A 12,067-nucleotide genomic window follows, 5' to 3' on the forward strand; every position below is an offset into this window, starting at 1 on the left:
CCCAGAAGACGCTTGTACCCGTCCAATCAGATAGCACACACTCTCCTGGGTCTTGACGTTTCTTTCATGCCCTATCGCTCCATCTATACCCCTACATCTTTCCCCTCCCCAGTTTTGCCCCCCTGCCCGCTATTTTCGCGACCTACTGGAGACACTTGGGAGAGACATCCGGGCTGTTTTTACTTGGAAGAAAAAAAAAAAATATATGCCCAGAGGGAAGTGTATTTTTGGGGTCTAAGTCAGAGGGATGGCATAAAGCAGGCTCTACCGTTAAATGAGATGCGAAAGCCGCACGAGAAATGAATCAATGCCGTGGAAGACGTTTCAATTATTTCCAACAAGCAACTGCAAAGTGGATTCCACTTTTATTTCCGCGGTTTTTCGGTGGTGGGGGATTTTTTCGGAGGCGAAAAAATGCTGACGAAAAAATACTCCCAGTCCTTTTTATTTTCTCACCCAAGATGAGACTGCAATTTATGACTGTGGATATATATTTCAGGTAGTTTTCGAATAGATTTCGTGATTTAATAGAAACTTCTGAGATACTCCGGCTGTTCGTTTATCAAGTGTCATGGGTCCGTGGATCGAATGGAAAATGTCATCCGATCTACAGAGGATGCAGTGGAATGTAATGGCCATGACCACCACTATTACATTTACGTGGATACGTACAGAGATATTTCAATGGCAAATAAAATTGACCAGCAGTTTAAATTTGCCGCAAATTTTACGTTGGATGATACGTGTCAATCCCCTCTACGTCGAATAAACGGGGTAAAGTAGAGCGAACTGATGCTGCTCTAGCAAACCCTGGGATTGTTTGGTTGTGCAATGGCGAATTGACATACACGAGTGTTTTTACCTCCCTCTGGCTTTTTCACCCCACCCCCCTTGCCCCCTTCCCCCCCAATCCCTCAAACCCCTCACTGAGGTGGCAAGAGTTTCCAGGCCACTCGCACAGCCCCAGGACACATCTCTCTGTACTATTTACTCCGGAATTTTGCACTTTATTTATTTATTTATCTTGTTATTTTTCCTTTTGTTTTTTCTTCTGTTTTCAACTGGTTTTTCTACCACGAGAGGAAAACAGAGGAGAGAGAAAGCGCTGGATGTCTGTTGAATTTCGGGGGAGAGACTATTTCCATAATTTCCACGCATTGAGAGTCAATATTTGACGAGAATTGAAAAATTATTGTATGAAATAGTCGATTGGTGGATGTAGAATTTTGTAATTCGAGGAAAATACAAGAAAGCGATTGATTTTTTTTTGAAGAAATTACGAGGGGAAAAGAATTACCAATAAATCCATAACCATAAACCGACAAACAAGATTTATCCTCTCCTGGAATATCCGAAAAACTACAGGCACGCAATTAATTTCCCTCCGGACTGATCTGGCATTCCAATTTGTCCTGATTGACAGCCGAAAAACAAAAGCAAATTAACAGCCATTAATTAGTTTGGGATTTTTGGTGCAAACGAAGTGATGGGAATTAGCCAAGAGAACAAAACAGAACAAAAGCTTTTATTACCGAGTGACAATAGCAGGATTGGTATCCCCGGAAAGGTGGAAAATATCGTATAAACTAAAAGAAAAATATTGAGGTCACAAATCGCTCGGTTAATGTCAACCACCGGGGCGATTTGAACGGACGTTTAATTAGCAAAACTAGTGGGACCAGAACAACGGGGTTAGTCCGGATGGAAAGCGCCGGAAATGCACCTAGATGTGTAGTTGAGAAATCGAGAGAGAATGAGGTGGAGGATAAAATAAGTTAATGCGCGGGGTCAGCAATCTATTGGCAGAGAGAAAGATAGATGCCTAGGCAACAAACTGAAAGTTAGTTAGCAAACTGGTTGCTTAGTTGTCGAAACAGCACCAACCACACCCCTCGTTATTAAAATATCCAGGGGGAAATCACTCAATACCTCAGGATCCACTGTAGACTTCCGTTATAGTCACTGGGGCTAAACCTCCCACCGTAAACTCCAGTTTTATTTGTTTTTTTTTTATAGAAAAAGCGAGAGCCGGAAGTAATAGCCCATGGAAAAAAAAACCGATGGAAGAAATACTCAAAGAAAAAATTAGACAAACCCGTCACACGATCTCGATTACTCTGACGCCTCAGGAATTCGGGAGAAATAATTGGTTTTAATCTATCTCGATTATTTATTGTAGTTTTCGATTTTTTAATGCCCAAATTTCGAATAGTATCGACTTATATCCAACGAGGCCTACTGCGCACTCCGTGCGCCGAATTTGAATTTCGCGGTTCGAGTTGACCAATGAGGATTACGTCCCACGCGTTTCGAGATATTTCGACTCGGGCGAACTTCACTTTTGTGTTTCTACTTTTATAAAAAAGAAATTTCGGAACTTTGAAGAATGTGGAGTCGACGAGGGGCAGGGCGGGGGGAGAGAGGGGAGGGAGAAACTTAATCTGGCCAATCACGAAAAGAATTTTAAAAAATGAAATTTGTAGTGGGAATTTTCGTTTCAATTTTTTATCGAAATACGAGAGAAATTAATTTTTCCTCAGTGGATGAAACAATTTATTGTTTACATCTTGTAGCCCAGGGGTATATAATAGAGACGTGAAAAAATAAATGGAGGAGAGGTGCGACTACAATGAGATTCTACTGTATTTGATTGTCCAAATTTTATGACCTCTATCATGTTTTCACTGCATTATCACTCCGTAAAATAAATACATGACGGTCATGCATTTAAAAATAGTAAATATACAGTGAAAAACTCTTCATACATTTTGTCACGAAAACATAACACTCAATTTCATGTCCATTAAACTCAAAACAAGCGTCACGTCACAAATACGCCTCGGGTACAAGCCATGATTTACTCAATGATACAAAATGTACATCGTCGAGTGTGCATTTATGTATATCATCGCTCATACCACAAAAACAGATAAAAGACAGATTTGAATTATTTAATTATCGTGGTATTTGTAAATTTTTGGGTAAAAATAACAATGTCTGTCGTCATAGTGACGAGGACCAATTGAGGGATACGATTGGTTTCCCTTTTTTTTTCATTAAACTCCAATAATTCTTTTATTTTTTCTTGGACCCGCTCACATCAATAATGATTCGCTGAAATGCGTCTATCTCACCTGTAAAATAATGCTAAAAAATATTTTTACATACAGATTGCTGTAAAATATTGTATTAATGCGAGTGTCTAAAAAGGCCATTATTAAATTAAGGTAGCCCTGTATATAACTGCAAATTTTTTTATGACTAGTTTTTTATGACATAAGATGTAAATATCGATGTATTATTAAATAAAAAAAACTATGTTAATTAAAAAAAAAAAGGGATACGATTGGTGGAATAATATCCGTAACAATTTAAGTCCAACGTCTCGTGTGTCTACGTAATTTCAGTTTCGTCTGATGAACAGTAATTTTAGTACCTCGTTGAGGTTTTAGAGGGGGAAAAATGTATAAATACATTTGATTTAAGAGTGGGGAGGAAAAATACTATATTTTGAAAACGATGTGGTTGATACTGACGTATCGCGGTCACAGGTGTTACGTGTTAAGTTTTTATGCTGTTACGCACTTGTACAGTTTAAATAGACCCAGTGGATCATTTATTTTTCCTTTAACCGCCTCTTGCGAATGACACGAGGAGCAGTCTGAATATATTCACACGGTATAGGCTGAAAATTTTCACGAGACTATTTCCACAGGACTCACCTCAAACAATGGAAAATCCAGAAATATCCTATTTCATTATCCCCGCAAGATAACACATTCCCCTACCGGTTTAAATCGTCTCACGTGTCTGATAGCGATGCTCTAACACAAGTACATGAGACTGAAGGGAGAATAGAAGATGTCGGGGTGTGTGTAAGTCGGAAAATGCCAGAGAGGGTGGTAAAGTAATTTATCAGTTCGTCCGATAGGTAGAGAAGGGGCTGAGCCTTCACGGTTTACATACACTCACCATTTGCCTTTATCCCACCGTCTATTCTCCCATTTTCACCCTCAAATAAAAACTAAAAAACGACACAATTAGCACGAGAGAGAACGAGAGAGAGAGAGAGAGATGAAATGAGAGTAGAAATGATGAATTAAAAAAATAAACAGCCCAGGGTGAATGCAGGGGGAACACTACGCGGGGAAAAATATAGAATATATAAATTTTATAATTGAATGAATGGTAAAAATGTGAATTTCCATCGAGATAATCGAGGAATCACGGAAACGTCCCACATAGACCATCAACCCCCTTCTCTATTTCACTCGTACACAAGGATCACGCGATTGCCGCGTTAATTCCCGTAGGGCACAGCAGGTGTCCTCGTGCGAGAACTCACATTAATCCCAACCCCCTCAGCCCTCCCCCTCCCACCCCCTTACACCCCACCCAACCCCTCACTCAACTGAGGGGTAGTAAAACGCTATGAAATAGGTGGTTTGCGGGGGTGAGAGCAAAGGGGGGTCGGGTTGTTACGCAAGAGGGGGATGTTTGGTGCTATCTGTGTACCCCCGGGGTGTCCCCTTATTTATTCTTCGATTAACTACACCTTCAACGCCACGCACCCGATGGCAATACACCCATCCCCTGTAAGAGTCATTTTTTATCAATTGCACTGGGGAATATTTATAAAAAATATTTCAAACATCGCGGTAGATAAAACTCTCATTCTCGCAACCTCATAATAACGATTCAACGGCATCATCTTAAACGTTTCATGGCCCCCATATATCTCACATTCCGCCCCCACCAACTGCTAACCGACGGGAGGAATCAACTCAATGAACGTGCCAGGCGTCAGTAACTAAAACACGCACCAAACACTGCACCATATACACGAGATTTTATGGGGAGAATACCTTTTTTTTTTTTCTCTCTCTCTCTCTCTCTCTCTGTCTGTCCCCCTTATACCTTCAAACTCCTTATTCCACCCCTCATCCATTTTTTGTTTGTCTCACCTATACGTATATATATTTTTAACTCTCAACAGAGTCTTTTACGACACCGACCTGTAATGCTAACATTACACGGTACGTACACGCCCAGAACGTGAGTGAGATACGACACCGTAAAGTCTTTGCCGCGTCCGTCGGGTGTTGTCACCGCATCTCTCGTGTATTTTTTACTCGGTGTAACGCACAGTGAGGGCACATGGGTATGGGTTATGTTGGTGGTGGTGTTGGGTTATGGGGTTGTCGGTGGAGGGAATTGGGGGTGGCAGTGGGGGGCTCTGGATTGTATCACGGGAATGACAATTTCAGCGGTTTATATTGTTCGGTTCTAATGCCAGTGATAAAAAAACATTGGACGCTTTTATTGTTCTGGGTTATGCGGCATTGCAATGATGCTGGGTACAAGTCATTTTTCAATTTGAAAATAAAAATTCAGGGGCTTGTAACATTATAGAAAACGCTGGATTCTGTTTTATCAATTTTTTAGATTATACTGGTGAACAATTAGTCATGGAATTTCGCACAAACACCTCAGAATTTTTCAACAGAATAGATTCAATTGAAATTTTTAGGCATTACAAATTTTGAGATAATCTTCAAGTTAATTCGGATAGATGACGCTATCCAGGTAAAAAAAAAATTGTAATCAGAATAGTTTTTCCAAATTTTCAAAAAATTTTTGGAAATCTTCTCAGAAAATTTTTATTTTCAAACAAAAAAAAAATCACAAAACAATTGTATTTTTGGGAACGGTTTTGAAAAATTTTTCAAAAATTTGTTTCGGAAATTTTTTAAAATAATTTTCTAGAAATTTTTGCGAATATAATTTTTTCTTTCAATTATACTGTTGTTTTCTAACTTTTTTTATTTTTCAATATTCTCAAAAAATTCAATTTCATAAAAAAAAAATGTGAAAAATTTCCCAGATATTTTTTGAAAATTTGGAAAAAATATTCCGATTACATTTTTTTTACCCGGATATGTATGTGCCCCCAAATTTCGTGTACATGATTTTAGGCGTCAGCTATCGAGAGTTTCGATTCGATTCGATATAAACGTCGATCTCCCTTTTAGATAGGATTCTGCATTTGATAATTGAATGCAGGAATGAAACCCACGAGATACACCCATGGATTTTAATTCTAATCGCAACAGTGAGCACCAGTTTAAATGAAATGTCAGTGAGAATAAGTCTTCAGTGGTGTTCTTGAAATTAGGATAGTTTGTTCATTAGAGTTCTTTTCCGATTGCCCCAGCAACCGGCCCAACAAGAAAAGCGGAAAAGTAGAAATGGTACGGTGAAAAGGAGAGAACAAGTCGTGGGATATTTGTCTTGATAAGTTCGAGGCAGGAAATGAGACGTCGATGAGGGTGGCTTCTATCTCGCTCCTTAAAAATGTCTGAGATTGCAACTCAACGAGAATTTGGGGCTTCTCTTAATGAGGAATCATGAGATCCCAATCTCGTGTCTGTGACCCAAATAAAGTCACCGCGAAATGATGGAAAATATTGGAATTTCCAGTGAAAAGTTAACCGGTGAAATGGAACGTTGGGAAATTGAAATTATGAGCTTTATTATTGAAATTTAATTTCCGATATTTTCAGGTATTTTTGGACGAAATTCAACTCCACATTTTTTCATCGGTCAATTTTCGAGAGATGTTATTTAATCGGATTATTTGTGAATTATTTCACCCGCATAGGATGGATTTCCAGAAATTTTCACCCGGATAACTCGATTATTTGTTTAACTTTGGATACACGGCGCAGTACTTTCCCTAAATCCCTTCAATTCCTCATTATTATCAAGATAATCCCGAGAATACTTTCAACAACCTCTCAGCGCTTTCCTCAATCCATCATAATTTACTTATTTACTCTTTAGTTCTCCATTCAATACTTAAATTATCATCTCTCCATGATTCTCAACTCTAAATAGAGGAAACTTTCAAGGTTCAATTAATTAGAATGGGCGCGAAGGGAGATGAAAGATAAATGAAGACCTCAGACGGAATTCGAGCATTTTCGGTTGTGAAATGCCAAGGCGATTAGACCTACCCTAGAAACTTTGACTTTCTCAATTCCGAGTTGTAGACAGTGTGAAAAACCAAAGGAAAAATTTGCCAATTTTCCCCCCGAAAATTCCCAGGTAAATTCCCAGATTGCCCTTTAATTAAGACGAATTTTAATGCCGAGAACTTTATTCGCGTAAAAGTTTTCTAGACTTCGGAAAAAACCGTATGACACCTCTGTATTCCGTGGGAATTTTCCTGGAAATCGCACACTGCAGATGATGAATGAAAAAAAAAAGGTGTCGGTGAGTGAATGAGGTAGACCCCTCGTTAAAATTCGCGGTAATATTTATAACGCGACGTGGCCTTGGCTCGTCAATCACCCCAGTGTCGAGAGGCCCTATTTACCGGCCCCTACTCATCCGCAAATTAATGAGAAAATAATACGTCAAGCTGGAAATAATTCCCCACCCGTTGACCCGAAGAAATGATTTATCATGCACACGAATAAAAAGTCATCCTACCTTGATCGTCGCGTTGTCGGATCCTTCATCACCATAACCTCCGTGATATCTCCGTACTTGGTGAAGTATTCTCTGAGGCTCTCTGAAAAAAAAAAATGTAACAATAAATTAAATAACCAAGAAGAGTCATATCTGTCGATAATTTCCCAAATAATTTATCCCCGTGTAAGAAAGCGCATATCCGCGGTGCCAAGAAAATAAAGTTGAAGAACGCCACCAAGGGGTTGCGAGCAAGAGTGGAGGGGTTAAAGTTGCTTTACGAGAAAATAGATTAACTCACAACTTTTACCTCTTCGACGTAACTCGCCGACGCGGGACGCTTCCTTTTCCCGTGGCCGTAAAGCCCACGAAACGAGATTCGAGATTTATCGTTGAATCAAACTCGAAAGTCGTTAGAAAACCCTTCCCCTCCGCCCCCTCCCACCCCCACTCCACTCAACTACCCAACTCGGTCCCTTTCTGCCTCTCGTGTCGTCAATTAATTTGTTCTTTCGACGAACTGTGAAAAAATGTCACGACATTTTCATCCATTTGTCCGTGAGTTGTTTTGAAGGGGTGGAATCACCAGGAGGGGGGGATTAAGGGGAGGGCACTTGTGCCAACATTAGGCTGAGAGGGCACGCAAACATTTAGTCACTATATCCCAGTAGCGACGTTACATCCATGGAGCCAATCGGTACCACACTCAACCAATTACCTTGGAACTTTCATAATTGCCAGCTTGGTGAGAGGGGGTGGTGTTGGGTGGGGTTAGGAGGGATGGGGGGACGGTTGGAGCTTGAAACCAAATTAAAAGTTTGATTTTTCAAGAGATCTGGGGATATACCGGAGGGGGTACTCTGATCAAGTCCATCTTCTCTTTGGGATTTTGATTGGGTAAATTGCACGCGATTTTCGGTGGCACGGTTTGAGGGGGTTGAGGGGAGGGGTGGGCGGGAGGGGAGGGGAGACATGAATGGAAATTGAAAATACTTTGCGCTGGGGAAGTATCGCTATTATTCGGGCTTAAGTGATTGAATGATGTGATTTGGGGATCGTGGAAGCGTGCAATTTTCGGTTGAAATGGCCCATTGTGGTGGTATAAATAGTAAATGTGTGAATGGCTTGAAATTTTACCGCAAAATTTCACCGTAAAAATGTATCGACGACTAAATAGTAAATGCCAATTGGTTTTTATTGATTCTCTCGGACAGTATATCGTTAAACATTGGCAGACAGTGGCAATATCACATCACTAACACTGGAATATGTGAAAAAAAATACGACATGGCTATTCTAACCTATAAAGCTCATCCAATCTCACCTAACCTCTTCTAAAACTCTCGTCTTGTGTCGTTTGTGTAACTTTACGCCCCCTCTTATGCCAAAAAGGCGGTACATTCATGAAGGTTTAATATACATACACGTGGATCACAGTATCAAGCCCTCGTATCAGACGAAAGAAGAAGGGAGATGCAAGACTCAAGTCTGGCGTCCAGCCAACATGGCCAAGCTCCAAATATATCTTGCACCCTATCTAATTATACGCCGCTTTATCCAGGCGTTCTCCATCCCTCTTCTCTACCCTCTTCTCTACCATCTTCCCTCCTCCCACCTCCTATCCACCACTTCGCTCTTGTCCTCTCTGAGGACCTCGTAATGCACAATAGTTACTCCCTTGTTATATATCCAACGCTCATTCTCTCTATTCGGCTTGCATCGATAAACCAAAAAGGATATCTCTGATATCCACCGCCATTACTATCCAGATGGATTCAACTTTACGATGCATCTCCAACTGGATGATATCGTTTTACCAAAATTGCTGAATTACCCCGGATTTATATCGAGAGGTTATCAATGATTATTTCAAATTCATATACCACCGGATATCAACTCGGATATTGTATTTTAGTGATAAATATTTATTCTCTTTCCTCAATCACCGACAAGAAAAACTCATGCAATTTCCCAATTTTCCATCACCTCCTTAAAACTATCGACATCTCTTCAATTAGTCTCAGCTACTCTCGTTTCTCGTAAATTGATGGAAGCAATTTCATTGTGAGCGAACGTACCCTCCCCGGCTTCCCCTACCTCCCTCCCACCCCAACACTTTTAAAACAGAATTTACGACAGTCGTTTCCTTAATTGCGCGACGCGCGCCCGCGACTTATTTTCACCATTCTGATCATCCCCCTGGCCCACCCACGTTACTTCCCTCAGAGGACACAAGGAGGATTGAGGGGGCTGGAATGAGAATGTTTTTTGGACGGTTGCCCTGGCTCCCAGTGCGACTGATAGCTCGTTGAATTTTTTTTTTTTCTTCATTTTTTTTTTTTATTTCGGACGCTCCAAACTCGCTTCCGGGATTTTCACGACAATCGAACCGAGTCAAAATTACCCGGCGGTGCATACTGCAACGCTCAATCCCCTGTTCACCACCCCTCCTCCCTCCACCACCCCCTTTACCACCCTATATCCTCTTTCACCTATGTGCACACGCTTTATAAATTACCGAAGGGGAGTAATTATTTTATTAACGTGAACGACACGACACGCGACAGAAAATAGGGGATGGGTGGCGAGGGTGGTGAAGGGGGGTGGTGGTGCAGGGGTTGTGGGAAGGGGTTGAGGGCATTTCGAGTTCACTGGCGCGTATGCGAGTACCTGTGCGATTATATCGAGATAAGCCCGATCGTGTTACACGCTGTCCTGATCCCCATGACACTAGAGGGGATGTGCAATGGCAAAATTGAGTGGAAAAACAGCCGTTGTGCAAAAGAAATTCATTAATTCCAAAGAGAAGATGTGAAAATTATTGTCCAAGTCTATGCAAATTTATGCTATTTCTTCTCGTTTTTAATGCCCAGCAGAAACGGCTGGAGGAGAAAAATTTATGCTTTCAGGAACTGGCTCGTACTTCAAACACCTTTGGAAAAGAGACAAAAAGTAACCGAAAAAAAAAAAATAAATAAGGAGAAAAAAAAAACGTGAAAAAGATGTTTTCCAAGCCAACAACTCCTCACAGTATCACGCTCGAGCGGGAAATCCATAAGGGATCTCAAGATTGCCCACCGAAGCAAATTCGAGGTTACTTTAGACCTGATTTCCTTCCTTCCTTCCTTTTCACTTCGTTCCGCTCCCCCATGTCCCACCCCACGTACACCACCACAACCCACCTCTCGCCACACGCTGGGATCCCCCTGCACCCGCAAGAAAAAAAAAAATGGCGAATATTTCCCCCTCCCCCACCGCCTATCTTATGGCATCGAAACATATTGGTAAAGTGCACGAGGCGAGTAAGAGCCCGTGGATTTTTCATTCAAATGAGATCCTTCCAAGTTTCTTCAAGATGCTAGGGGTAAGACGAAGAATAAAAAAAAAAGAAAGCCAAAAAAAGGGGAATGATGGAAAAAAACGTCAAGCCGCTTCGAGTAGACGAAAGAATCAGGCGTCCGCTCGAGTGTTTTTCTATTCAGAAGAGGAGACTCGCATAAAGTTCTATATAGGTTAGATTGAATCCTGTGAGGATATCAAAGAGGTGGATGAGGGAAAAAAAATGAGAGAGAGAGAGAGAGGGGGGGAGGGGGAGCAGACAGAATGCCTTCCATTCCGTAGGGCCGTTCATTGAAACGAATGGTCTCGTAGCATTCTCCTTCAACCGTTGGCACCCTCAAGATCCTCACTGTGTACCTCCAGGCCACTTTTCCAACCCCCCTCATCTACTTTTCTATCGCAAGATCCAACCCTCGGATTACTTATATACCCCGTCTACCCTCCCCCTCCCATCTCACCCACCACCTTATTCCTATTCCCGTGGAGGAACTCCTTCCTAAAGCATCATTTGAATAAACGCGGAGTTATAACCTCTATTCCTCGTTCTCAAGAGGAATAAATAGTCCACTTTTTACCGATACAATGTACCGAGACGAAAAATTGAAATTGGAAAGGATAATTCGGTTCAACTCCGAATATTTCAGTAATAATAACGCCCCGAGGCTCACCAAACATTTTTTTTTATCAACAGCTCGAGTTCTCTGACGTTTTTACGCTCCATTTCCCAAATTTTATTGGCAATATTAAAAGCAAAAGGAAAAAAAAAAAGGAGGAAGGGTTAAAATGGTCGGAGACTGTCTGACATGGAGGGAAATGAAGATAGACAGTAGTGTCACGTAGGCGGAAAGTATACACCTGTATCTATAAAGGCTATATCTACAGTAATACCTGCCTTTTCTCATTCCCCTCTATGACGTTGTGTCTAGTCGAAGCCTACCTGGCCGCTCGCCAGGCCGCCTCGAGTCCTCATTGGATGCGAGGTTAGGCGGAGGGATTTCACGATAGTACACAGTCCGCTGCATATAGTACCGTACAATCTCCCCAACCCCTCGACAATCCTCCCTTACCACCTCACCACCTCACCCTCGTTGCCACCTCACTCCTCCACCCTCCAGCAACCCATTGGATGCACACCCGCATTGCAGCTATGGCCCACCATCCCTAATGATGGCAACCACGCAGCTACCAATCCACTAACATTTGTACATACCCAACCAACACCTTTCCACTGTGCTCCCCTCTCTCCTCCCCCCCC

At 41.6% G+C, this 12,067-nt stretch overlaps 1 protein-coding gene across 2 annotated transcripts in view; it reads right to left on the reverse strand.

Annotated features, from left to right (window-relative positions):
* The window catches only part of Rbp6 (RNA-binding protein 6), a 279,810-nt gene that overhangs the window by 180,611 nt on the left and 87,132 nt on the right, over positions 1–12,067 (reverse strand). For both annotated transcript variants that reach the window (XM_011298954.1, XM_011298953.1), the window contains exon 3: positions 7,495–7,576. In XM_011298954.1, the coding sequence (XP_011297256.1) occupies positions 7,495–7,576 (82 nt within the window). The remainder of the gene's footprint in view (positions 1–7,494; positions 7,577–12,067) is intronic.

The sequence above is a fragment of the Fopius arisanus genome, unplaced genomic scaffold (assembly GCF_000806365.1).
Source record: "Fopius arisanus strain USDA-PBARC FA_bdor unplaced genomic scaffold, ASM80636v1 scaffold00012, whole genome shotgun sequence".
Classification (NCBI taxonomy): domain Eukaryota; kingdom Metazoa; phylum Arthropoda; class Insecta; order Hymenoptera; family Braconidae; genus Fopius; species Fopius arisanus.